The following is a 27,293-nucleotide window of genomic DNA, read 5'->3' on the forward strand; positions in this document are numbered from 1 at the left end:
CCAGTCCCCCAAAGCACCATCTTCATCTTTGGCCAACTAATCCTTCAATTCCTTGTTTTGTGGATGGGCCTTCATGCTTCCCACCTGTGTCCTGTGGCCCAGTTCCACCCCTCTGGGTAGCCTCCAATTGAATTGGTGCATCCAGGGAAGTTTATGGAGAGAATTCTGTATTCAATGTAGGGAGGCCTTGAAGGGTGACCGTTTCCTTAAATACTTCTGGGGTCAGACTGGGGATAGTGGGGTGAACACAGTGGTTGGGGTAGGAGCAGCAGAGAGGTGGGACACCCAGGAGCTACTACTCTACGTTCATTCCAGAAATCCAGTTCTCCCTCAGGAATGAATGAGGTCGCAAGTTGGCCCCCTAGCCCTCCTTCCACGGCCAAATGTGGTTTTTAGAATTTTCATTTTTTTAATTAATTGTTGGTGACCTTTTGAGTATCTTTTCCAATCTTGAGTAAGGGTTCCCATGAGAGTGGCCACACCAGAACAAAACTCATTTGGTAAACAAAAAAAATGAAACCAAAAAATACAAATATCTACAAGTACATGAAAAATTTTGTTCAATGTAATCAACAGAAACTCTTAAGGGCATGAAAGGGGGCATGTCGGAGCCATTTTGTGGCCGTACGACGTCACCGCTAACGGGCATGGCGTCACTCAGGAAGCCACGTGATGTGTACACGTGTTGAAGGAGAAGCTGCCTCCGGGCGACTAGTTTAGTCTGCGCATGCCTGGTCAAAGGCCTCCCTCTTGCGCATGCCCACCAAGGCTAAGGTGGCGCGCGCAGGTCACGTGCCTGGTGGTCGGCGCGCGCACCGCCTGCCCCGGAAGCGGTCGCCTCGCGGCGCGGCTGGGCGCTAAGATGGCGGCGGCGTGAGTTGCATGTTGTGTGAGGATCCCGGGGCCGCCGCGTCGCTCCGGCCCCGCCATGGCCGTCACCATCACGCTCAAAACGCTGCAGCAGCAGACCTTCAAAATCCGCATGGAGCCTGACGAGACGGTGGGAGCTGGACCGGAGCCCGGGGGTGGGAACGACGGGTGCCGGGGGTGGGGGGGGTGGGGGGGTGGGGGCGGGGAGGACGGGATCCCGACAGGAGGGGCGGGGAGGACGGCGCGGGCAGGGCTCTGCCCACCCCTTCCAGCCTGCCTGACTTTCCCGAACCTCCGTTCGGTTCTCGGCTCAGCCCCCGGCGACTCGTGCTGATGGCGCTTATGGGCCGGTGTCCGGACGAGGCCCCACCCCCGGGGCACCCATCAGGCCCCAGCTCCAATATCAGCGCCCTCGCGGGTCGCGGGAGCCGCAGGTTCAGATTCCCGGCCGGGCCACGCTCTCCGGGACGGGGACTACGAGTTCCCAGCTTTGCAGGCGTCTCCTCAGGACGTTGGTGGCCGAATTTGGGAGTAGTGACCAGGAGATGCCGAGTGGTGACGGCAGTGACGGTGATAATGATAATAAACGACCTGAGTTTCAGTGGTCTGTGTGTGCTGGCGGTTTGTTTTTTACCAGATGCTGAGCGATTGTTATCTTACTAAAGATGCAAAACAGACTTACCACTTGAGCATTCTTGATTCTTGTACTCCATTTTACAGATGTGGAAATTTAGGAATTAGGGAACTTTGCTACAGTCACAGAAAGCAAGTAATGGCAGAACGGGGATTCAAATTTGGTTTTGCCTCATGTGAGAACGCATAGTCTAAACATTGCGCTGCGTTTTTAGCTGAAAAGAGGCTTATGACGTAACAGACATATTGAATGTCTATGTGTTTGGCACCCTTTGCACAACTATCTCATGAAGGAGACACTGAACTCTTTATGTGTTGTAGAAGAGGATGCACTCATATTTTTCGGTCAGTCCAAATATTTGAATTTGGGCAAACTACTTAATCTCTCTGTGTTTCTGTTTTCTCAAATATAAAACAGGGCTATTGATCTCTACTTTATGCAGTGGTGAGGCTTTAAAAGTGATACGTATACACTTAGGTTAGTATTGTCCGTATAAGATGCCTTTGGCAAAAACCAAGCACTGTCAGCAGTGTGGAATGAAGAATCTTATCTCCCTTTTATTCTGTTTAATTTTTCATCATATTTTAATTATCTGAAGTTATATTCGTTTTCTCTTTTCTTTTCGTTAGTGTTACCTCCGCGGAAGCAGGGACTTGTGTTGAGTTTTGTTCCTTGTTATATGCTCAGTAGCTAGAGTAACGCCTGGCGTGAAGTGTTCAGTAAACACTCTGTTGAATGGTAGGATGAGCAAACAAATTTGAATCTGGCGTGGTTGATTATGAAGCTTAGCTTCTCTGCCATTGAAGCTTGTAGCGCCCCCCCCCCCCAAAAAAAGAATCTTGAGGTTTGCAATGAGTGTTCATCTCCTTCCAGGTGAAGGTGCTGAAGGAAAAGATAGAAGCTGAGAAGGGTCGTGATGCCTTCCCCGTGGCTGGACAGAAACTTATTTATGCTGGCAAGATCCTGAGTGATGACGTGCCCATCAGGGACTATCGCATTGATGAGAAGAACTTTGTGGTCGTTATGGTGACCAAGGTGGGTGAAGGGTGCTGGTTGGGAGGGTGGGTGAATTAGCTGGGGAGCTGACAAAGAGCCAGTGTGCCCAGGAGAGATTAGCTGTGAATAGGGCGGGGCTGAGATGGGGTGTTGGGGCTAGATAGGGGTATTGATGCCTGCTCCTTTTTCTGGGTGTCACAGGCCAAAACCAGCCCAGGCACCTCAGTACCCCCAGAAGCCTCACCCACTGCTGCCCCGGAGTCCTCCACATCCTTTCCTCCGGCCCCTGCCTCAGGCATGTCGCATCCCCCACCTACTGCCAGAGAGGACAAGAGCCCATCGGAGGAATCAGTCCCCACGACATCCCCGGAGTCCGTGTCAGGGTAAGGCCAGGGAGCAGAAGCCCCAGCTTGGGCCCTGTCCTCCCAGCACCTTCCAACACATACATGTTCCTGCATACTTGGGGGAGGGCAAGCCGCCAGAAGCCAGGGTCCGATTTCTCTCTCTTGAATTTGCAGCTCTGTTCCCTCTTCAGGTAGCAGCGGGCGAGAGGAAGACGCGGCATCCACGCTAGGTGGGTGGGTGGTCCCCAGGGCAGAAGCAGTTGGGTGCCCCAGCCAGCAGCTGGGCCTTGTGTGGGTGTGGGAGGGCCTGGGAGCTACCCTTCCCCCTCCTTGGTGACCCAGGCCTTGCTGCTCCCTCCACAGTGACTGGTTCTGAGTATGAGACGATGCTGACAGAGATTATGTCCATGGGATATGAGCGGGAGCGGGTCGTGGCCGCCCTGAGAGCCAGCTACAACAACCCCCACCGAGCCGTGGAGTATCTACTCACGGTGAGGTGGGGCTGCTCCCTCCTGGGGAGGCCTCAAGGGAGTACATGGGCTTACGTGCCCTGATGGGTGGTCAGGGAGGCAAAACCTGCCCTCAGGAGTGTTTGGGTTGTGGTTCCAGCCAGGAAAGCCTTCCTGGAGGAGCCTGGACATGAGTGGTGGGGTGGGTCTGTGGAGGGCAGGGCCGAGGCCTCACCCGTCTTCTGCCAGGGCTGAGCATGCAAAAGGGAGGCAGCGGGCAGTCTGTGCATTAGAACTAAATAGGACCCCTGACAGGGAATTCCTGGGAGCCCCGAGCCAGAACATAGTTCTGTCCAGGAGAGCCAGGTGTCGGAGCAGCCAGCCACAGAAGGAGGTGAGTGGATTGGGAGATGTGCATGTGGGGTGTCTGCTGTCAAAGTGTTGGGACTCCCCCACCCCAAGCTTCTGGGAGTCCAGCATGGTGTCTGAATACACACCTTTCTCCTGCCAGCAGGAGAGAACCCCCTGGAGTTCCTGCGGGACCAGCCCCAGTTCCAGAACATGCGGCAGGTGATTCAGCAGAACCCGGCACTGTTGCCTGCCCTGCTCCAGCAGCTGGGCCAAGAGAATCCTCAGCTTTTGCAGGTGCGACCCTGGGGATGGAGGGAGCCAGGGCCCCAGAAAGCTAGCCTGGCCCAGTGTGGTATGTGGGAGTCCCTCTGTATTTGGAAAGCAGGGCTAATGACAACCTCCTGCTGCTCTATACAGTCTAATGCTCTGCCTGGTTTCATGTCATTTTCTCAAACACCTCATGAGGTGTGGGTGGTGGTGTCATTGTCCCACAGAGGAAGATGCCAGAGGTCTGGAGTAGTCTTGGCAGCTGGTATTGTGTGTGTCTGCCTCTAGCCTCTGGGTCCTTTGCTCTGCCTTCTGGGTCTTTCGGCTCTGGCTTGGCCTCACGTACAGTTAGTGCATCCTCAGTGTCCACGGGGTTGCATGGCACCACCCAGGACCAGTGTGTCCCAGTTGGCTCTGGGACCACGGTGCTCAGCAAGGCTCCATCCTGCCCTTGAAGGTTCCTGTGCAGAGGGGCAGTGGCTCCTGGGTGTGACAGGGTTTTCTGGATCCTCTGTAAAGGCCTGCCTCTCCTGGTTTAGGGCCTGGCGTCCACTGCTGCTGCACTTCTCAGTCTCTTGTGCTGCGTCCTGCTTATCTTCTCTGGTGTTACAGGGCTCAGGCTGCACACCTTCACTCCTTTTCTCTGTTTAGTGTTCCCTCTGTATCACCTTGAGTGATGATGTTCCCCCCCAGATTGATGTAACCAACCTGAACCTCCAAATGCCACACTTATCCATGGCTGACTTGACACAAGCATGAAAATGCTTTGTAGGTGTCTTAAGGCTTCCGAGCAGATCCTCCTCAGCCCTCCCCATCCCTGCAAAGACCAGCCTGGGGTTGCTTGAGCCTCAGGCCCTGTGCACCTGCTGGGGTCGTCCATCACCTGTCTTGCCAGAACATCTCACTCAGCCCAGCCCTGCACTCAACCCCTGTGGCTGCCACCTCAACTCCCACCCAGTTCCCTGGCAGCCACCCCCCCAGGCTTTGGCCTCTGCATAGCCCCCATTGTCCATTCTCCACCAGGAGCCAGGTTCCTGAGAAACCACTTTTTGAGGTGAAGTTAAAGTCAGACGTACGTAAAAGTAGAGTTGTAGAGAGTTGTAGAACCCCAGATGTGCAACACCCAGATAAATTAGTCTTTTTAAAATGTACACTGGATCACGTCTTGCTTTATTTAACTATCACTGTGGTGTCTTTTCATACTAGAAGGCAATAGAAGAAAGCAGGTCTGGTCTTTGCCTTCCTCTCTTTGTTTTGTCCCCCTTCTGTTGTTTACTTTGTTCCTGCCACACGGATCTTCTGTTTTCTGGGATTTGTCAGGTGCATTTTTATCTCCAGGCCTTTGCACTTACTGTTCTATCTGGAGGGAACTTCCCTTCCCATCCTGCAGATCACAGGCCCCTCTTTCCTGGCCTGCAGGATTTTTTCTAGTCCAGTGTTTGCCCTACTGTATGCGAGGCCCACTATTTCTATTGTAAATAATTACCCATTTATTTGTTTATAGCCTGTCGCCCTGCCCTGGAACATCAGCTCTACCAGGACAGGGCCTGTATCCACTACTGTGTTGCTGTTTGGCCAGAATGGGCACCCTCTAACTATGTGCTGAGGGAATGAAAAAGCAAGGCTGTGATAGGGACCTGGTGGGGGTGGGGTGGGTGGGCATCAAGGGCTGTGGGTCACAGTCCCTTCCTGTCTCCCACAGCAAATTAGTCGGCACCAGGAGCAGTTCATCCAGATGCTCAATGAGCCCCCCGGGGAGCTGGCAGACATCTCTGATGTGGAGGGTGAGGTGGGCGCCATAGGTGAGGAGGCTCCGCAGATGAACTACATCCAGGTGACACCACAGGAGAAAGAAGCTATAGAGAGGGTAAGAGGCCTGGCTGAGGGGTGACCTCCCTGATGGGCAGGGCCCTGAGGCCCTGCTGATACCCATCCATCTTCCTGCAGTTGAAAGCCTTGGGCTTCCCAGAGAGCTTGGTGATCCAGGCCTACTTCGCTTGTGAAAAAAACGAGAACTTGGCTGCCAACTTCCTTCTGAGTCAGAACTTTGATGACGAGTGATGCAGGGAGGCCAGGCGACCCCCCAACCTCCCCACCCCCCAACTCCACAAAAGTTTTATAAAAGAAAAAAATATATATATATTCATGTTTATTTAAGAAGTGGAAAAAAATAAAAAACCTTAAAAAAAAAACCACCCCGATTTCCCACCCTCCTCAAGTGGCCCCCATTCCCATCTTGGCCTGAGAAGACCTAGGCCAGACAGCTGTCCCCCATCCCCCGCCCCAGCCCTGCCTGCTCTAAGAAACTGGCAGGACTGGAGGCGACAGATGGGCCCCTCTTGGCCTCTGTCCCAGCTCCCTGCAGCCAGATGGAGAGGCGGCTGCTTGCTTCCCCCTCCCCCGAAGAGCCCCTGAGACCTCCCCCCGCCTTCTTCCAGGGTGAGGGGAAGCTGGAGCCCCAAACCTTGATCCTCCATTGGAGTGCCCCAACCTTTCCATCTGGGGTAAGCACTCAGAGGCTCAAGGACCGCCCCCCTCCCCAGTCTGGCCTGCATCCCTTCGCTGGAGAGGAGGCCTGGTTTCTCCTGCCTGGGGAGGGGGTAACACCAGAGCTGCTCTGGAGGTCAAGGCCACCCCCCCACCCCACCCCACCCCCCGCCCCAAGGACAGAACCGTGTCTCTGATAAAGGTTTTGAAGTGAATAAAGTTTTAAAAGCCAGTCCTGTGGTGTGTGCCTACTGGGGCTTCCTGCTCCAGCTTGTCTGTGTCTGGGGGCTAGTTGGGCACAGGTGACATGGCCGTGCTGAGAAGGGGGCAGAGTGGTCTGTCAGCCTCGGCAGATTGGGGCTCCCAGTGTCTCCACACCCCCCCTTGAGGCTATCTCATTCCCAGGCAGTGGGCCCCAGCCCCAACTTAGCTTTGGAAGGGCTGCTTCTCCCTGCCCCCCACCATCACCACCACAGTCTGTTTTGGCTACATTTCCCCCCCTAGTAATCGGCTAATTACCGGAGATTAATGTTGGTAAACAGAAGCCTTCTTCTCCTCTGCCATCTGCTCCTCCATTATTTCCCCATTGCATCCCCCTTCCTCCCCCTGAAGCCCCAGTGAGTCGGCGTGGCCTAGAGTCCCTGAGTGAGCAGAGCCAGGAAGGATGGGTGGGGGATTCCCTGGCCCCAGGTGTTGGGGGGCCCCGGAAGGGGTGTGATGAGCGCGGACACACACAACTGTGCAGGGCCAGGGCTGTCGGGCAGCAGATTTTATTGGGAGAAGCTAGCTCAGGACCTGGGTGCCACGGAGGCTGCCGAGTCTGGGGTTGCAGCAGCAGCCAGTGCAGCAGCTCGGGCCTCCTTCTTCTGTCTTTGTTTCTCCTCCTTGAGGCGTTTGCGCTGCTGCTTCTCCAGGTCCTGCAGCAGCTCCTGGAAGCGGGCACTCCTCGGGTCCACATGGTAGCCCAGGCGTTCCTGGGCCTCAGCCTGCAGCCGGGCCCGCCGCTCCTTGTCTGCCTGCTCCTGTTCCCTGCGCTCCTGCTGCTGCCGCCGCCAGTTCTCAATCATCTGTGGCATCTTGGCCATTCTCTCTGCAATGAGCTGCTCCCTGCAGGGGAGGGTAGAGGGATGAAGACAGCAACACGCAGCCAGAAGAGGAGCACCCGTCCACCCACAGCCCAGCACCTAGTCTGCCCACATTACAACTCCCCCAACTCCCCCAGTGGAGATGAAAAACTGGGAAGACTTAGGGTGGTCATTAAAACTGTCAGGAAAAGTCCCAGACAAGTGAAGTAACAGGAGAGATGAATTAACTTGTGTGTGACCTTGAGCACAAGAGAGCTAACCCCCTTAGGAGGAGACCCCAAGTCAACTCAGCATTTCACTGAGCCATCCAAGAGCTGCACACCATATGGCCATTCCCACAGCACACTCTTTCATCCTGCAGACATCACTGAGCACCTACTGTATGCCAGGCCCAGTTGTAAAGGCAAGAAATGGATTGGACCTTTCCCTCCAATCCTGTAAGTTTGTAGGTGCCAGTCACAGCCCCATTTTAAGGATTAGAAACGTCAAGCTGAAAGATCTACCCCATGGCAGGGTTATCCAGCTAGGATGGGACAGAGACTGGGGTTCACATTCTAGCTCCAGTTTACTGCCTGGGTGACTGGACAAGTGACTCCACAAACTCTCAGGCTTCGGGTTTTCGTCTCTTTAAAATGAGGGTGATCTCCTCTTCCTCCTAGAGTTATTGTGAGGACCAGAACAATGAAAAGCAGGAAAACGTTTGGCCTCCCCCAACGTGCCTGCCCTCCAGGAAGTGGCACCATCCTGCTGTTCCTGGTCTTGCATTCTCCCAAGTCTATCCTTCAGACCTGTCTCCAAGTCCGACCTCTGCCCTTGACTCCAGGCCCCATCACCTCCCACTCTTCCCCAGCCACATTGACCTCCTGGTAGTTCCTTAAAGCATATTCCTACCTCAGGGTCTTTGCACCAGCGGTTCCTTCTACCAGGAACACTCCCTAAGATCTCCCCGTGGCTATGTCTGGTCATTCAGGTCTCTCAAGGATCAAGTCCTTAGGTTCCACCCACAGCCCACCACCTAGTCTGCCCACATTAGGTTCGAAGTCTCACAAACCAAAGTCGTTCTCTGGCACACACATTTTCCACCCAATTTTATCTTCCTAATGGTCCACTGCCGCCATCTGAGATTATCTTGTTCTCTGCTACGTGCTCAGCACCTGGGACAAGGCCTCGCGCACTGGAGGTCCTCAGCCCACAGCCCCGCGCCTACCCGACCGCACACACCTGGCCTGACGCTTCTGCTCCTCTGCCAGCTGCTGCACCCGCAGCGACTCCTGCATGGCCGCCAGGCTCGGGCACCATTCGCGCTCCTCAGCCTCCAGTTCGCGCAGCTGCTCCCGCGACGGCCATAGCGAACCGGCGGCCACCCCGGAGGCGGCGCCGTGCCGCGCGAACTGCTTGGCCGCGTAGCGCGGCCCCAGCTGCCAGCGCGGGGTCAGCGGGTCGTCCGGGTCCGGCCACCAGGGCCCTGGCGAGCGGCGTGGGGGCGGCGGCGCCCGGTAGTCACGGGGGCCCCGGCCCAGGATCGCCGGCAGCTCGAGCAGGCTGCGCGCCCGCCGCACGGGCACCGCCATCTTGGCTGTGCGGGGTCCTCGCGGGCCGGCCGGGCTGGCCACAGCACTGCCTGCGCGCGAGGTCCGATGGCAGCCTGGGCGGGGCGAGGGGCGTCCCTGCTGCCGCAGTTCCGGGCAGGGGAGAGAAGGGGCTAATAAATGTTTTATACATCTTCAAGTATAATTTAAAATTTTATTTTAGCAGGTATTTATTAAAATCTCAGTAAAATTTAATTTTATACATTTAAAGTAGCATTTGATTTTTTATTTCCATAATTTAAATGTCTAAATTTTAAACAACCATTTATTTAAAAATTTAAATATTACTTCAGTTTGAAGTTTAATCTACATATTACTTTATATTTTATTTTATTTTTACATATTACTTTATATTTTAAATATTTAGAATCTTTTACAGACGTTCGTTAAAATATTTAAATTTCATTTTAAATACTTGAGTATTGTTCATAACATTAAATATTTTTTATGCTTTATTTTATGCTTTTAAATTAGATTTTTAATATCTCAAGATTTTTATTTTAAAGAATTATATAAAAACCTTACCTAGACAATTTTAAATATTTAAATTTCTACTTACAATATTTAAAGTTGTATGATTATTTAAGGTATTTATGTAGAAATTTTATTTTAAATTTTATTGTAAACATTTTGTTACTTTATGCCTTTTCATTTAATTTTTCATATTTAAAAATGTTTAAAATGTTTGATCAAGGTGTAGCAATTAAACAGTATTTTTTAAAAAACAGGGTTTCAACCTTAAAAAGGAAGGAAATTCTGTCTCATGCTACAACATGGATGAACCTGGAAGACATTATGCTGAGTGAAATAAGCCAGTCACAAAAGAACATATATCATGTGATTCCATTTATATGGGGTCTTTGGAGTAGCCAAATTCATAGAGACAGAAAGTAGAATGGTGGTTGGCAGGGACAGAGGAGACAAAGAATGGGAGTTAGCTTTTAATGGGGACAGAGTTCCTGTTTGAGAAGATGAAAAAGTTCTGGAGACACATGGTGATAATGGTTGCACAACAATGTGAATGTGCTTAATAGCACTGAACAGTACACTTGAAAATGATTAAAATGGTATGATTTATGTTATATACATTTTATCACACACACACGCACACACACACACACACGAATTGCGGTTTGCTGGGTGAACTAGGAAGCCTGGAGAAGAATGTTCGTAATTTAGAACCGTGGCATATACATCATTTATGTCAATCCCAAGCTGGAAACAGCCGGCACCGAGTCCATTCACAGGAGAATGGAGACCTCAGTTTTGATGTTTCAACCAACACCAATACTACACAGGAATGCAAGAGCAGAAATTACAGCTGGGTGTAATCTCAGCGTGGGTGATTCCCAGGGACCTCATCTGCAACGAAGGAGGCAGGGCCCAAGAGATTCCTTTTCATAAGGGAATGTTTTTCACTGCGTAAAGTTTACACAAATTGTCCTTTTTATGTAAAGTGGAAAAATCCTGGTGTCATTATGGATGCACACCTTTAGCAGTAAAGGATAAAGATTATTCTGGAAATCAAGATGGGACACCTCTGGTGGGGATGAGGGGGCATCTGGGTAGTGGTCATGTGGGGGGGGATGAGGGTCACTTGGTAATAGGTCACTGAGCTGGACATTCTTGTTCTGTTTGCTTTTCGCCAAGTGGACTGTATTTAATGTTATCTCTTTTTTTTAAGATTTTATTTATTTGTCAGAGAGAGCAAGGGAGCACGAGTAGGGGGAGGGGCAGAGGGAGAAGCAGGCTCTGCACTGACCAGGGAGCCCGATGTGGGACTTGATCCCAGGACTCTGGGATCATGACCTGAGCTGAAGGCAGATGCTTAACCAACTGAGCCACCCAGGCATTCCTAATGTTACTTCTTTTTTCTTTTTTAAAGATTCCATCCATTTATTTGACAGAGAGAGACACAGCCAGAGAGGGAACACAAGCAGGGGGAGTGGGAGAGGGAGAAGCAGGCTCTCCACTGAGCAGAGAGCCCGATGCGGAGCTCGATCCCAGGACCCTGGGATCATGACTTGAGCCGAAGGCAGACGCTTAATGACTGAGCCACCCAGGCGCCCCCGGGGGCCCATTATTAACTCAGGAAATCAATGAGGTGGGTTACAACTAGCATTTATTTGTTTATTTCTAGGTTTACAATTAAGGGGAGAATGGCTCATAGAAAACTTTTTATTTCAAAAATTATTTGTTTAAAAAATTGTGACAAAACACAAAACATAAAATTTACCACCATCATCATTTTAAAGTGTGCTATTCAGTGGCGGTAAGCACATCCACACTGTTGCTCAATCATTACCACCAACCAGCTCTAGAACTTTGTCATCTTGCAAAACAGAAACTGTCCCTGTTAAACACTAACTCCTCATTCCTCCCTCCCTCAGCCCCTGGCACCCACCATTCTATTTCTGTCTCTATGAATTTGATGACTCTAGGGACTTCATATCAGGAGAATCATACAGCATTTACCCTTTTGTGACTGGCTTATTTCACTTAGTATAATGTCCTCAATAACGTCCCCCTTGTAGCATGTGTTAGAATTTCCTTCGTTTTTAAGGCTGAATGACATTCCCTCATACGTATTTACCAAATTTTGTTAATTCATTCGTCCACTGATGGACACCTGGGCTCCTTCCACCTTTTGGCTGTTGTGAGTAATGCTTCCATGAACACAGGTGTACAGAGGTTATTTTTTAATAGAAAAAATAGAACAGAATAAAAATATCAGATTGTATCACATGTAGTAAGGGTTAAGTATCCTTTGATAAAACTTTTATTTCTGTCACGTATACATGTTTGTATATACTAGTGTTCCAGTTGCAGATGATGCTAACAAACCTTGCCCCAAACAACCATTTTGATTATGCTCATAGAGTGCGTAGTTCAAGAATTTGGTTATCAACAGTAGCCAAACTATGGAAAGAGCCTAAATGTCCACCTAATGATGACCGGATAAAGAAGATGTGGGGTGGGGCACCTGGATGGCTCAGTTGGTTAAGCGTCTGCCTTCGGCTCAGATCATGATCCCAGGGTCCTGGGATGGAGCCCCACATGGGGCTCCCTGCTCAGTGGGGAGCCTGCTTCTCCCTCTGCTCCCCGCTCATGTGCTCTCTCTCTCGCTATCTCTGTCTGTCCCTCAAATAAATAAATAAAAATCTTAAAAAAAAAAAAGATGTGGTGTGTATATATACAATAGAATATTACTCAGCCATCAAAAATAACGAAATCTTGCCATTTGCAGTGATGTGGATGGAGCTAGAGGGTATTATGCTAAGCAAAATAAGTCAGTCAGAGAAGGACAAATACCTATGATTTCACTCATACATGGAATTGAAGAAACAAAACAGATGAACATTGGGGAGGGGAGGAAAAGAGAGCGGGAAACAAACCATAAGAAACTCATAACTATAGAGAACAAATTGAGGGTTGATGGAGGGAGGTGAGGGGGATGGGCTAGATGGATGATGGGGATTAAGGAGGGCACTTGTGATGAGCACTGGGTGTTGTATGTAAGTGATGAACCACTGAGTTCTACTCCTGAGCCAATATTGCACTGTATGTTAACTAACTAGAATTTAAATACAACTTTGCACACACACAAAAAAAGGAATTTGGGCAGAGCACAGTGGGGATGGCTTGTCTCTGCTCCTTGCTTTCTGCGGCCTCAGCTGGGAAGAATTTGAAGTTGAATGAATTGATGCCTGGCTACCAGGATCATTAGAAGGCATCTCCCTTCATTCAGGTCTCGTCATTGATGCTGGCTGAAGTCTCAGCTGGGCTATTGGCTGAATATCCTCTACAAAGTGGTTTCTCCATGTAAGCCAATTTGAGCTTCCTCACAACATGGTAGCTGGGTCCCTAGTGCCCAAGGCTGAAGTGCATGGCATTTTTATGACTGAATCTCAGAAGTCACATGACATCATTTCTGCTCTATGCTGTTGGTGGAGCCAGTCATAAAGGTTGTCTAGGTTCAAGGGAAGGGGTCAAAGATTGTCATGCAATCAGAGAATTTTCTTTCTTTTTTTAGAAAAACATTTTTTTATATTTTATTTATTTATTTGACAGAGAGAGTGAGAGAGCACAAGCAGAGTGAGCAGCAGAGGGAGAGGGAGAAGCAGGCTCCCCGCTGAGCAGGGAGCCCGATGCTGGGTGCCATCCCAGGACCCTGAGATCATAACCTGAGCCGAAGGCAGACGCTTAACCAACTGAGCCACCCAGGAGCCCCCAGTCAAAGGATTTTCAAGGTCACATGCAAAGAATTGTATGTGGGATGGGGCATACTGTTGAGGTCTCTTTGGAAAGTACATTCTGCCACCTCTGGTTCACAGTATAAACTGTATTTCTCACTGCACTTAGTTGTAAAAAATAAAAGTTAAAAAAAAAAGTTTCAAAAAAAATCTCTGCTCAATATTGTTCGTGTTATGAATAAGCTATTCCAACAGGCTGTTTTGATGGACATTTGGTTCCAATTTTTCTTGATTGCAAAAATAATGCTGCAGTGAGCCTCCCTATCCATGTCCCCCTGTGCCCACTGGGAGGTTTCCCTGGGGTGCCCAACAAGTCTTTCCCCAGGGTTTGCTGAGGGACACATGACCAGTGTGGTTGAGGTCTAAGTGAATGAGGGGATTGAGGAAGGAGGTGCATTGCACAGTGATAAACAGGGGTCAGCCATGCAGGCATTATAGGCCATGGTGAGGAGTTCGGTTTTATTCCAAGGGCAATGGGGAGCCATGGGAAGTCTCTGAGCAGAGAAGAGATGGATATGATTTATGGTTCTCCTCTGGCTGCTGAGAAGGAAAGACATTGAGTGGGGCGACATGCAGAAGCAAGAAGACCCATTAGGAGGTAGAAGGGGCCATGTGGTCCCGGACCTGCACTGGTCTCAGGGCCTTTGCATTATCTTTGCTGTTATTATGTCTAGAACTGTCTTCCAGAATCTTTATATGGTGGGCTCTTTCTTGTCATTCATGTTTAACTCTGCAGTCACCTCTTCTACTTTTTGAACCTTTGAAGAGATAGGTAATGAAGTAGAGCTGGCCCTTGACCTCAAACAGCTCACAGTCTTATGGGTGAGACACACAAATAATTATAACGGAGGCGAAAGAAGTAAGTTCCCGTAATGGGGCTGATGGGCAACAGTTTCCTACCAGACCAGGAAATTTGGGATCCATTCTGAGAAACACCAGTTCAGAAGCTAAGAGTAGACACTTTGATGTCAAAGTAGCCTCAGCTGAGTTCCAGCCACTGGCCAGGGCTCTGCACATGGCAGGACCCAAATGGCACTGGGGTGGGGTAGGGTGGGAGTGGGGGTGGGGGGCATAGAGTGGAGAGGCTTCTGAGGGCAGGTCTCAAATTGAAATTTTATTTAAATTAGAATTAAAATTTACATAACATAAACTTAATCATTTTAAAGATTTGTTTTTATTTATTTGAGAGAGAGAGAGCGAGCACAGGGAGGGGCAGGGGGAGAGGGAGAGAGAAAGTTTAGCAGACGCCTTGCTGAGCTTGGAGCTAACATGGGGCTCCATCCCATGACCCCTAAAATTAATCATTTTATTTATTTTTTTAAGATTTCATTTATTTATTTGACAGAGAGAGAGACAGCGAGAGAGGGACCACAAGCAGGGGGAGTGGGAGAGGGAGAAACAGGCTTCCTGCTGAGCAGGGAGCCCGACGCGGGGCTCCTTCCCAGGACCCTGGGATCATGACCTGAGCAGAAGGCAGACGCTTAACGACTGAGCCACCCAGGTGCCCCAGGCGTCTGATTCTTGGTTTCATGATCTTGGGGTCATGAGTTGGAGCCCCGTGCTGGGCTCTAAGTTCAGCGGAGAGTTTGTTTGGGGTTCTCTCTCCCTCTCCCTCCCCCTCCCACATGCACTCTTTCTCTCAAATAAATAAATAAATAAAAACTATTAAAAAAATAAAGTGAACAATCCAATGGAATTTAACACATTCATAGTGTTGTGCGACTAGCAACACTCTAGTTCTGGAGCATTTCCATCACCCCAAAAGGGAATTCCATCCCCGTTAACAGTCACTCCCCCTTACCCCCTCCCCTCAGTTCCTGGCAACCAGTAACCTACTTTCTGTCTCTACAGATTTGCCTAATTCTGGATATTTCATAAAAACAGAGTAATTTGTGACCATTTGTGTCTGGATTCTTTTTTTTTTTTTTTTAAGATTTTATTTATTTATTTGAGAGAGAGAGAATGAGAGAGAGCACATGAGAGTGGGGAGGGTCAGAGGGAGAAGCAGACTCCCTGCTGAGCAGGGAGCCCGATGCGGGACTTGATCCCGGGACTCCAGGATCATGACCTGAGCCGAAGGCAGTCGCTTAACCAACTGAGCCACCCAGGCGCCCGTGTCTGGATTCTTTTACTTAGCATGTTTTCGATGTTCACCCATACTGTAACATGTATCAATCCTTGTTGGACTGACTCGTGTCCCCCCCACAATTCATATGTTAAAGTGCTAACTCTCAGCACCTCAGAATGTGATCATGTCTAGAAATACGGTCTCTAAAAAAGTAACTAAAATGAGGTCAGTACGGTGGGCCCCAATCCCTTACGCTGGTATCCTTTTTTTTTTTTTTTTTTTTAAGATTTTATTTATTTATTTGACAGAGAGAGAGAGCAAGCGAGCACAAGCAGGGGGAGTGGCAGGCAGAGGGAGAAGCAGGCTCCCCGCTGAGCAAGGAGCCCCACGTGGAGCTCGATCCCAGGACCCGGGATCATGACCTGAGCCGAAGGCAGAAGCTTAACCGACTGAGCCACCCAGGCACCCCTATGCTGGTATCCTTATAAAAAAGGAAATCTGAACACAGACTCACACGGGAGGAGGATCATGTGAAGACACAGGGAGATTTCTTCCACAAGCCAAAGAGAGAGGCCTCAGGAAAAAAAAACTAACTAGGGTGACCCCTTGATCTCAGATTCCTAGGCTCCAGAACTGTGAGAAAATAAATTTCTGTTTATTAAGCCCCCTAGTCTGTGGTCCTCTGTTATGGCAGCCCAAGCAAATTAATATGTACTTCATTCCTCTTTACAGCTGAATGATATTCCATTGCAGGGATTTTTTTTTTTTTTGGTAGTAACAAGATGGAAAATAACATAAATGTCCAAGAATAGAGAGCTGGTTAAGGAAACCAGTAAATATCCACAGGATGGAATACTAAGCAGATGTTAAAAACGGATAAAGGTGCTCTTGGGGAGCCTGGGTGGCTCAATCGGTTAAACATCTGCCTTCGGCTCAGGTCATAATCTCAGGGTCCTGGGATTGAGCCCCACGTCGGGCTCCCTGATCACTGGGGAGCCTGCTTGTCCCTCTCCCTCTGCCCTTCCCCCTCTGCTTGTGCTCTCTAAAAAAAGAAAGAAAGAAAGAAAGAAAGAAAGAAAGAAAGAAAGAAAGAAAGAAAGAAAGAAGAAAGAAAGAAAGAAAGAAAGAAAGAAAGAAAGAAAGAAAGAAAGAAAGGTGTTCTATAGATCATGGTTCTCAGAGTTTGGTCCTCAGCCCAGCAGCACCATCACCAGGGAACTTGTTAGAGATGCAGGTTCTCAGGCTCCATCTCAGAATCAGATACTCTACAGTGAGCCTTCCAGGTGACGCGGATGCATTGCTGAAGTATCAGACCCCCTGCTGTATATGACCGTACACCCTAGGGGTTCACAGCAGCCCTGAGGTGGTTTTTAAAAACACCAATGCCTGGATCCCATCCCCAGAGATTCCACTGTAACTGATCTGGAGCAGGGTCTGGGAATGGATTACCCAATTAGAAATGACTCTAACGGGCAGAGTCATGTTCCAGATTGTTCCTTGCAGGATTGATTGTGATGGTTAAAAACTGGGTAATGGAGAAATAAATTTGGGAGATACATGTGCAGCGGAAGACTCTTCAGAGTGGAAAGGAAGGAATATGAAGTGGAAGACAGATGAAAGTTAAAAAGATATATACATTATGATGCCATGTATATTACATTTAAAACAACAACTTTGCGTATCTGAATGATTGCATAAATAGTAAAACTATGAATACAGGCATGGGAATTAAAATTGGCCAATCCAGGAATTAGGGACAAGTATAGAGCCAGTTTCTCTCATATTTGTAATTTTTTAATTGTGGTAATGAATACAGGGGTGTTTCTTATATATTTTTTGTCTATACTTATTTGAATGCCTGGAATAGTTCACTTAAAAAGCAAGGGGGCAGACCAATGGTATAGATTGCTTTCATTTGTACTTTTTTTCTTTTCTTATGTTTCATTTTGTATACTTAAAACAAAAATTTTTAAAGATTTTATTTATTCATTTGAGACAGAGAGATAGAGAGAGAGCATGAGCAGGGGGGGAAGCAGAGGCAGAGGGAGAAGCAGGCTCCCCGCCGAACCAGGAGCCGGGAGCCAGCTATGGGGCTCGATTCCAGGACCCTGGGATCATGACCTGAGCCAAAGGCAGACGCTTAACCAACTGAGCCACCCAGGTGTCCCAAAAGAATTTTTTTTTTAAGTAGGCTCCACACCCAGCATGTAGCCCACTGTGGGGCTTGAACTCAAGACCCTGAGATCAAGACCTGAGCTGAGATCAAGAGTGGGAAGCCTAACCAACTGAGCCACCCAGGCGCCCCAAAACAATGTTTAAACTCTAAAGTGAAGCCCCTCCCCAAAAGGAAAACCTGCAGTTCTTTTCAACATGGAAATACAAATGCAAACGCAAGTAAAGCATAGCTGTACCTTCTTATCCTTCTCCCCCAAAAGGTCAGCACATAATAGACATCCAGTTCTGATTTTTTTTTTAAAACTTAATTTGTCTTGGTTATCTTTCCAGGTAAAAAGGAGCTTCCTTAGCCCTGTACCACTGTGTAGTATTATGGGATTATGCCTGGTGAGTCTGGAGAACAGCCAGGAGGCCCCGTGTGGCTGGAGGGAGTGAGAAAGCGGGAGAGGGCGGGAAAGCTGAGGGTGGGATAGCGGTGATAGGAGAGGACAGAACGACGTCTATGGGCTGCAGTGAGGACTTGGGCTGTTACCCCGGGTGAGGTGGGAGCCCTGGAAGATTCTGAGCAGAAGAGAGAAGTGCCTGGACACGAGTGCTCACGTCGCCTTCTGGCTGCTGTGGAGGGACCAGCCTTCGGGGAGAGGCGGCGGGAGCTGGAGCACCAGAGTGGAGGGACCGTATTGGTTCAAGTGGGACATAATGGCCGTGTCCGGGTGGGGGACTGAGAGGAGTGAGAAGTGGATGGATTCTAGGTAGACTCTGAAGCGGACGGGACTTGCTGTCATATCAGATCGGGGAGCGGGGGTGCGGGGGAGGCAGGCAGAGAAAGAGAGGGATTAGCGGTGCTCCAAAGTTTGGGGCCTTAGCACCTGGCAGGAGCTGCCATCAGGTGGGTCTAGAGGACAGCGAGAGGGCGGGTTGGGGGACGCTCAGGAGCCCAGATGTAGCGGGGTGAGTGGGCAGCACCCTTGGCACCTCCAGGTGGGGCATCCAGAAGGTAGGCGTCCTGGGCGCGGCCGCCGCGCAGTCCCGAGAGCCGCCGCCAGAGGGCGAGCGCGCCCCATCGCCCTCCGCAGCTCCGCGGGGCGCGGGAAGAACGGGCCCTGCCGCTTCTCACGGCCCCCGCGGCCGGCCGCTCCTCGCCTGGGTGCGAAATGCGGGCCACGGAGGTGCCAGGGCGCGGCTCGGACCCCCCCAGGCATCCCCGGGGCTCCAAAGCCTGGGACGCGGCTCCCACCCTCTTTATGTGTTTCCAACACTCCAGCCTCCACACCCGACCAGGCTGTTCCCACCGCCTCGAACGCCACCTCAAGGCTCTGCAAGAATGTCACCTCCTCAGGGAGGCCTTCTCTGACCACCCTGGGGGCAGAAGCCCCCGCCCTGACACCTGTAAGGCACATCCTATTTAAATAACTTCACACGGAAGGCTCTGGAATCCTCTTGTCTTGCCTGTTTTCTGCACTACAGTTTCAAATCCACAGTGAGGACCCATTTCTGTCTTGCCCTCCGGAATCTCCAGGGCTCAGAATTATGCCTGGCCTCTAATAGGGGCTAAAGAAAAAATAACTAAAATGATGTTAATCATAGTTTACTCGTGGTTCTACTGTATCAGCCTCTGTTCTAAGCTGCTTACGTGAATTATCTCGGGGGTCCTCAGAGCAACCCGCCCAGCTAGGGAGTGTTGATAACACGTTACATAGATCTCCGTAACAGAAGAGGAGGCTGAGGCCCAGAGTGGTTAAGGGGGTTGACAGAGGTTGCACAGCTCTAATGTTGCAATGCTGAGGCTGAAACCCAAGAAGCCTGGCTGCATTGTCTAGTTTTGCAAACTGGATGGATGGTGCCCCTGACCTGGGAAGAAGCCCCTCAGAGCCTCCAGGCATTGTGCCCCTGAGCTCCTCGAGTCACGCCTTTCCTGGTCCCCACAGCCCACCCACCCACAGACCCAGCCCCCAGCCCCCCCCGCCAGGCTGGGGGGAGGGGTGGGAACTCAGCAGGCCTCAGTTTATTTTCCTCCCCACTGTGGGTTTGCAGAGGTGCCTCCTGAGCTGCCCAGCTTGGGGGCAAGCCGTTAAAAGCGGGTCCGAAGGGCTGAGACTCCCCTCATCAGACAGCAGGGTTGACTGCCCAGGACCCTGAGCCCAGTCCCAGACTGACTGACAGACGGACAGATGTTCCTCGGCCAGTTGATCGCTCTCCTGAGCCTGCTCAGTGGGGCCCAGCTGCACACAGGCTCTGGGAGGCCTGGATTCCTGGGTCCCCCATCTCAGCTCTGGGCTGCCACCAATCAGACCCGGGCTCTGGGCCGAGGGACCCTAGGCTCCCAAGTACAATCCTCTGCCCTCAGCAGCTGGAAGGCCTTCTTGGGTCTGCAGAAAACTGGGCGGCTGGGGAGAGGTAGCCTGCACCATGGGCAGGAGGTGGCCCCCACCATGTCTCTGCCATTGGACCCGCAGGAAGTGGCCCAGGAGATGTGCAAGGCTGTGCCATACACTCAGGTGAGGATGGGTGGGGGAAGGGGAGGGCGGAGTTTTGGCATGGGCAGAGAGCACAGACTGTGGTCCTGCACAGATCTGGGGTCAAACCTCGCATCCTCCATCTAAATGTGTCCTAGCCTCAGTTTCCTGTCTTATAAAATGGGGCTTAAGCCTCTCCTACCCGACCATGCAGTTTACCTCCATCCTGTCTCTCACCCAAGTCTATTTTTCCATTTAATGGCCAGAGGGCACCTGTGAATACCGGAGTCCCATTCCCTCCCTCCTCCACTCAGAACCCTCCATGGCTCCCACTTCACTCGGAGCAAAAGCCATGTCTTTCCCAAGGCCCACAAGGCCCTGCACTCTCTGCCTGTCACCTCCCCGACCTCACCTCTTCCCACTCTCCCCCTCACCCACTTCAGTCCTGCCACACCAGCCACATGGTTTTTTATCTGGACACACCCAATGTCACAGCTACCTCAGGGCCTTTGCACTGGCTATTCCCTTTTGCCTCTACCATTCCCCCCAACTCCCCGAGCATTCTGTGGCTCCTTCTCTCACCTGCTTCAGGTTTTTACTTAAACATCACTTAAAAGTGCAGGACCTTCCACCCTGTTGCCCGTTTCCTGCTTTATTTCTCGCTGTAGAACACATCACCTAACATATATAACTGATTTTGTAATTACATTTATCATGTCTCCCTCACTAGGATGTCTGCTCCACCAGGACAGGGATTATATTATGCTTTGTTCACTTCTGTATCCTGATCTCCAGGCCTGTGAGCAGAACCAGGAACATGATAGGCCCTCAGTGTTTGTTGAATGAATAAATGAATAATAGTATTTGCCTCCTAAGGGCTATTGGGTGGTTGAATGAGACAGGTATGGGTAATGGGCATTCAGTCCGTGCTCCATAAGAGCTGTGGGAACTCAGAGCATGTGCCTAGAGCCCCAGCTTTGGTGCTCGGTGTACCTGGCTTCAAGTTAATGCCTTAACTGATGATTTCTGTGTGACCCGGGGGAAGTGGCTTCCCTTCTCTGAGCCTCATTTCCTATGTTTGCAAAAACAGACTTAACAATAGACATAAATTCGTGCACCGTGTTTGGAGCCATGCCCTACAAGGTGTCCGTTCCCAAGACCCCCTGACTTGTTATTCATTCAGCAAATTTTGGCTGAATCCAGGTAACACTGGGGTGACTGCATGGCCTTGGACCAGCTACCTTGCCCTGAATCCTGCCCCAGTTGTTCCATGCTGCCATGCACACTGCACCCAGCCGAGGGAACCCCTGGCCTGGGATCCAGCTGTGTACCCTCTCCCAGCTGCCCCGGGATGACACAAAGACGTTCTAAGGGTTCGAAGCCCCTTCAGCAGCTGTGTGGCTTTAGGTGAGGGACTGCTCCGAGCCTCCGTCTCCTCATCTGTAAATGAGGATCATAATGTTCCAGCTTGGAGCACTGTGGGAGGAGTGAGTTCGTCGGAGGTGAGCAGTGTGGGCCCCGGCCTGGTGTTAGGGCTCAGCAAGCATTAGTTTTTGTTATGATGTGCCTGCTGAGCCTATGGCCATAAACAAAGCAGAAAACGTCCCTGTCTCCAGGTAGCTTATATTCTAGAAGAACATCCAAAGAGACAAGACTATAAATTACTGGGAGCCCATGAAGAAAGAGATTGGCTCGTTGGGATAGAGACCACCAGGTGGTGATATTTCCCTTTGGGGGGCTTCTGAGGAAGGAATGAGTTGGGATGAGCTCAGGGGTGGGGGGAGGGAGGAGCTCAGGTGCCGGGCTCAGCAGAGGCAACAGGCCAGAGGTGGGCTTGCATCTGGCATATTGGAGGAGCAGTGAAGAGGCTGGGGTGGCTGGGGCAGAGTGAGGGGAGGGGGTTGACGAGGGTGGGCGTGGCAGGGCGGCAGGTATGCAGGGGTTAAATAGAGAAGGGCCATGATCTGGGGGTGAGTTGGTAGAGCCACTTAGTTGGAGGGGATCATAGGAGGAACTTTTATTGGACGCTGTGTGCTAGGCAAGGGGCTAAGGGCTTTCTGTTTAACCGCCCCCCCCTCCCCGGCTCCTGTAAACCACCCCTTCCTGCCAACCCTCAGTCCTAGAGGTGGCGGCAGATTCCCTGATGCCAATCCCCAGGCTACCTCATCTTCGTCTCCTGCTTGGGAGAAGCAGCCCTTCCCTATATCAGTCCTCTTTGTTGAAAGGGCTAGATTGATTTCTCTTTTTCCTGGCTGAACTTCCACGATTTCACAGGTGAGGAAACAGGACCAGAGAGGTTGAGTAGCTTGCTCCGAGTCACACAGCCAGCAGATGGCGCTCAGGATCGGAACCCGGGCCTCTCGAGTGGGGGTGGAAGTGGATGGGAGATGATTCTCCCCATTCGGGCCCCAGATTCCACTGCCCTTGACCCATCTCCCTGCCCCAGGTGCTCTCCCAGCCCGGCTGCACGGCCGTTCACCTCCGCAATCAACTCTGCTTTGGCTACTGTTCCTCCCTCTACATTCCCAGCTCGGACCCCACCCCACTCGTCCTCTGCAACGGCTGTGTGCCCACTCGCAAGCGCCGGACACGTGTGGTCCTGTGGTGTCGGGCGAGCAGCCCAGCCTCCCGTCGACGGATGAAGATGTCTACTGTGCTGGTTGAAGGATGTCAGTGCAGCCCGAGGGCATGATCTGAGCTTGGTGGACAGACACACAGACGCACACAGCTTGGAGAGCTGGGGGGAGATGTGCCCAGAAAGACGCCGACCTGGATCATAAGCACTGGGTCAAGAGACCGGGGACACAGGGACAACCAGACAGGGCTCCGGAGTCCTTGCCCCGTTCCCGGGGACACCAGACGCATCCCCAACGGGGATCATAGCACACACTTACGGAGCACTCCGTTTGCCCGGCCCCACACTAAGCGTTTGACACGCACTACCTCATGTCATCCTCAGAACAGCCCAATGAGATAGGGGCTGGTATCATCCCAATTCACAGAGAAGGAAACTGAGGCTCTAAGAGGCAAAGTCTCCCGCTCCAGGTCACATGGCAATAAGTGACAGATCTGGCATTGGAATCCTAGGCAGTGTGGCAACCAATTTTAACCACCAGGCTGGACCCCCCCGCCTCGCAGAATGAAAGACACACTCCCAGCTACAGGGAGGACAGATGGTCTCACACAGACCAGGAGACACAGGGATGACCCCCATCCTCGGGACCCCAAGAAACGAAGGCAGGGAGGCCCATGAAGCTGCAGGGTGGGGGAAACGTGGGCTCCCCAAATCAGGGGCAGGACCTGTGTGATCCCAGTTGCCCCTCTTGCCCCACCCCCTCGTCTCCACCCAGCCCCACGCATAGCGTGGCATTAAACAGGAACCATAACGGTTGGCCGAGCCCAGTTGTGCGTGTGCATGTGCGTGTGTGTGTTCCTCCAACTGAGGTTCCCTGGGAGCGGGTGGCCCTGTGCTGGGGTGTGGGCATCAGGGGTGCTCCCTCCTTAGCTGGGCACAGGGTCTGCAGCGCAGGAGGGCGGCCTGGCTTTGGGCGGCTGGAACCGGGGCCCTAGCAGATGGGCCCGTCTGGCACAGACGCGGGGACATGTGGTGCTGTTGGGGTTGCCTCCAAATGCCCCCCGGAGCGTGGGCCGGGGGGGGGCGGCCAGGCCCCTCTCAGCCCTCTTCCTGCCTCAGGAAGGAAGGCCCCAGGTGAGGGGAGCAGAAGGAGGGGACCCGAGGAAACAGATGGGCCAGCAGGGCGTGGGAGCCTGTGACCTCTGACCCTACAGGCCTGCACAGAGGGGTGGGAACAGGCCAGGCTGCCAGCTCCCAAGGCCCTGCTCCAAGGGCCCTGGGTGGGGGAGGGCCACGAGGGGCCCACAGGGGGCGCCACTCTCCCTCCTCCCTCCAGGGTTCTGTGCCAAACCCCAGGCCGAGTCCGAGTGGGCAGCTCAGCCCTGGCACCATGGGCACCTCTCTCTCTGGCAGGCACGAGGCCCCTGCTCCCCCCCCTCAGCTGTGCCCACCTCCTGCCAGCCGGGGAGCCAGCTGGGAACCTTGGTGCCAGGGGGCCCCCGGAGTCCCTGCCCCCTCCTGGGCAGTGCCAGCCGGCCCCCACCCCCGCCCCCCAGGCCCAGTAATGGGTGGGTAATGAGTGCTGGGGGAGCGGGGGAGGGGCAAGGGATGCAGGTGCTACAGGAGCTGGCACGGGGGCCGCTAATCAGGTTTGCCAACGCCATCTGTCACCGCGCGAGCATCTGGGGCTCAAGGTGACCCTGTCACCCTCAGTTACAATTATGAGTTTGGCATCTGTATTAAAGCCCGCCAGCCGGCCAGGCAGGGGAGGGCTGGGGTGGGCACGGGGGTGCACGGCAAGCCCTGTCCCGGGGGTCCCGTTCCCAGGGGCTGCATAGCTGCCAAGGCACGGGGCTTCTCCATGCTTGGGGGAGTGCGTGTGTGTGTGTGTGCGCGTGTGTGTGTGCGCGCGTGTGCGCGCATGTGTGTAGGCCTGTGCCAGCTCCCACAGTCCTGTGAGTGTGTCTGGATGCAGGGCACAGAACCCAGGGTGTCCTGGGTTTTTGTGTATCTCCGGGTATGGTGGCTGTGTGTGTGAGCTTGGTGGGCTGGGTGCGGGCGGGGTGGGGGAGCTCTGAGACTGCGTGGGTGCACAGACGGACATAGGTCCGTGTGCTGGGAGAGGGGCGTATGGCAGTTCCGGGTTTCTTAAGGTGATGCTGTGTTGCCAGGCTGTAAGTGTGTGTGTGTGTGTGTGTGTGTGTGATTGTCCATGTGTATCTGCAGTGTGTGGTGTTGTACGTGTGATGGTCACAGGCTGTATGTTTTGGGGTGTGGGTCTGCAATATCCTATTGAAGTGTGTATGTGTAAACACACAGGGGCGGCCGCTGGGACCAACCCCTGCTGCCCAGGGTCTAACGTGGGAGGCTTGGGGAAGGTAAGGGGCTGGCTCTGAGGAGGGTTTTGGGCTCTGGGTTCTTGGATCTGGATTCTGGGTCCTTAGTTTTAGATTCTGGCAGATGGGATGTAGATGTTTGGATTCTAGATCCTGGGCATTTGGACCTGGATTTTAAATTCTGGGACCCGAGTTCTGGGATCTGGAATCTAGATCTTGGTATCTGGGAGTCTAGATTCAGATTCTGGATTCTGAGCTCTGATTCTGAATTCTGGGATCTGGATTTCAAACTCTGAATTCTGGGTCTGGGTTCTCGCTTCTGACCCTGGCTTTCGGTCTCCAGGCTCTGTGCTAAGCCTGGGCCTGTCCTCTCTGCCCTTCTATTCAGGCTGGGCCACTGGGCCGCCCACCATCTCCCCACGTGATGGGTGCAGGGACCACATATGGCCACCAGGGGACACCCTTGGTCCAGGTTTGGGCCAAGTTGACCCAGACAGGCAGAAGTTAGGGAAACACCCTGGCCTGGCTTGACCCAGCCCTTTGAGGCAGAGTGAGGTGGGGCTTCACTTCCTTCTGTTCCCTTCCCAATCTCCACCGCCGACAGGTGTCTGATGTGAAACATGGAGAACTGGACCCTGCAGCCCCACAGACCCCCAATCTGGACCAGGGGACAGGAAGCCAGTCCGTGGGTCAGACCAGGGGGAGGGCATGTGCGTCCAAGGAGGTGTCACTGAATGTAGGGAGACATGGGCAGATGAGAGAGAGCACTCTGTGTCTGGGATGGGTACGTATGACAGTGTTCCCATGAGTGTGAGCCTGTGTGGTGATGTGTGGCTGTGTGTGACCACGACCACATGTCTGGCAGGGTCCTTGTGTGATGATGCATCTATGGGGCTCTGGTGTGGGGAAGTAGTCCCTGTCGTGGGTGTGCCTGACTGTAACCGTGACTGTGAGTGTCTCTGGGTGTCTGTGGATGGATCCGTAAGCGTCGCTGTGTCTGTGAAGTTGTCTCAGAGCATCTGGGCAGTGTCCCCAAGGACTGGATCTCTGTGTTGATGGTGTCTTGTAGTGGGTGTGCGAAGATGTGTAGGACAGAGGTTTGCTTTCTGAGAGTGTCAAGCAGGGGGAGGCGAGTCATGGAAACGGGAGTGGAAAGAAAAATAAGGGGAGTGGAGAAGGGACTGAGGTGGGTGGGACCAGAGACCCTCGGAGCTTTCCCTTCATTTCCTTCCTGGGTCCCCCTGACCCTCCATCTGGCTGGGTCTCCTCCCACCTCTCAGCCTCTCCGACTTTGTCTGGGGGTCCTGGTCTTCTGCCTCCTCCCGTTGCCAGGCGCTGCGCCGCCGGGCACAGCGGGCCTCTGTTTCCCACCCAGCCTTCGTCTTCCATCTCCATCCCCTGCTCTGCCTCTCCTTGGCCCTCCTCGACTCTGTCCGGCTTTCCTCGTTTGTGCATTTCTCTCCATCTCGCAGGTCTCTCCTATCTCTGTCTCTCCGCAGCTGTCTCTCCCCCTTGTCTTCTAAGCGTTTTTCTTTTCCCATCTACGGCTCTGTCTGTCTCTTCCTACCTCTTGTCTCTCCCTGCCTTTCCATCTCTCCCCATCTCTGTCTTTCTCCACCCGGTCTCCCGGTCTCTGCCGGCCCGGGTGGGTCCGGGTGGGTCCTGGACAGCCTGGCCCGGGCGCCGCGACGAACAATGCCCCATTCACGCGGCCCGTCGGCGCCATGGCAACGCGCCCGCCCCGCCCTCCCCGCGCGCGGGCCGCGCGTGCCAAGAGGATGCCATGGTTACGTCAGGCGCGTGCCCGCCCCGCGCGCCGCCGCCCCGCGCGCTCTTGAAGGGGCCGGACCAGCAGGGGGCGCCCGGCCGCAGCCTCTGCCTGGAGTTAAGAGGGACCGTCCTTCACCGGGCCTTCAGGGACTCAGTGCCTCAGTTTCCCGTTCTCTAAAACGGCAGGGGTGGGCAGAGTGAGATTGTGGTGGGTGCGTGCGTGCGTGTGTGTGTGTGCGTGTGTGAGAGAGAGAGAGCAAGAGAAAGTGAGGGAGACACAGAGATAGTCCATGAAGTTGCTTTTTGGGGGTGGTTGTGTGTGAGTTTGCATCTGAGAGTCAGTGGAACGGCATGTATGAACGTGTGGGTCCATGTTTGCACACTTATGTGGGTGTTTCATGAGAAGTAGCTTGAGGTTTGGAGGTGACTGTACGCCCATGTGTATGCGTGTGTGTTTTCATGCCTGTGCGTGATAGTGTCTATGTAGTTTGGGTGTGATGGTGTATCTGTGTGTTTGTGGTCGTGTGACTGAGTGTGTACCTCTGTGTTTGCATGTTGTGTGTGTGTGTGTGTGTGTTTTGTGTCTGT

The 27,293-nt window shown here is 52.4% G+C and overlaps 3 protein-coding genes across 4 annotated transcripts; 2 read left to right on the forward strand and 1 right to left on the reverse strand.

Annotated features, from left to right (window-relative positions):
* Positions 1-821: 821 nt before the first annotated feature.
* On the forward strand, positions 822-6,626 carry RAD23A (RAD23 nucleotide excision repair protein A). 2 transcript variants are annotated; one of them, XM_006730556.2, is made up of 9 exons: positions 822-1,000; positions 2,378-2,539; positions 2,702-2,883; positions 3,019-3,074; positions 3,208-3,335; positions 3,609-3,687; positions 3,805-3,938; positions 5,614-5,778; positions 5,859-6,626. In XM_006730556.2, the coding sequence occupies exons 1-9, from the start codon at positions 929-931 to the stop codon at positions 5,970-5,972; spliced, it is 1,092 nt and encodes a 363-aa protein (XP_006730619.1). In that variant the 5' UTR covers positions 822-928; the 3' UTR covers positions 5,973-6,626. The 2 variants fall into 2 exon arrangements, with proteins under 2 accessions (XP_006730619.1, XP_006730620.1); XM_006730557.2 differs by having other exon boundaries at positions 3,808-3,938.
* A 526-nt stretch (positions 6,627-7,152) lies between these two features.
* Positions 7,153-9,075, reverse strand: GADD45GIP1 (GADD45G interacting protein 1). The gene is made up of 2 exons (XM_006730559.3): positions 8,705-9,075; positions 7,153-7,505 (listed from the first exon to the last, which is right to left on the reverse strand). Exons 1-2 carry the CDS (start codon positions 9,052-9,054, stop codon positions 7,187-7,189), a joined length of 669 nt encoding a protein of 222 aa, XP_006730622.1. The 5' UTR covers positions 9,055-9,075; the 3' UTR covers positions 7,153-7,186.
* Positions 9,076-19,739: 10,664 nt separating this feature from the next.
* On the forward strand, positions 19,740-22,716 carry DAND5 (DAN domain BMP antagonist family member 5). The gene is made up of 2 exons (XM_006730560.2): positions 19,740-20,066; positions 22,471-22,716. The coding sequence occupies exons 1-2, from the start codon at positions 19,740-19,742 to the stop codon at positions 22,714-22,716; spliced, it is 573 nt and encodes a 190-aa protein (XP_006730623.2).
* The last annotated feature ends 4,577 nt before the right edge of the window (positions 22,717-27,293 follow it).

Source organism: Leptonychotes weddellii, chromosome 1, assembly GCF_054177405.1.
Source record: "Leptonychotes weddellii isolate Sample4059 chromosome 1, ASM5417740v2, whole genome shotgun sequence".
Classification (NCBI taxonomy): domain Eukaryota; kingdom Metazoa; phylum Chordata; class Mammalia; order Carnivora; family Phocidae; genus Leptonychotes; species Leptonychotes weddellii.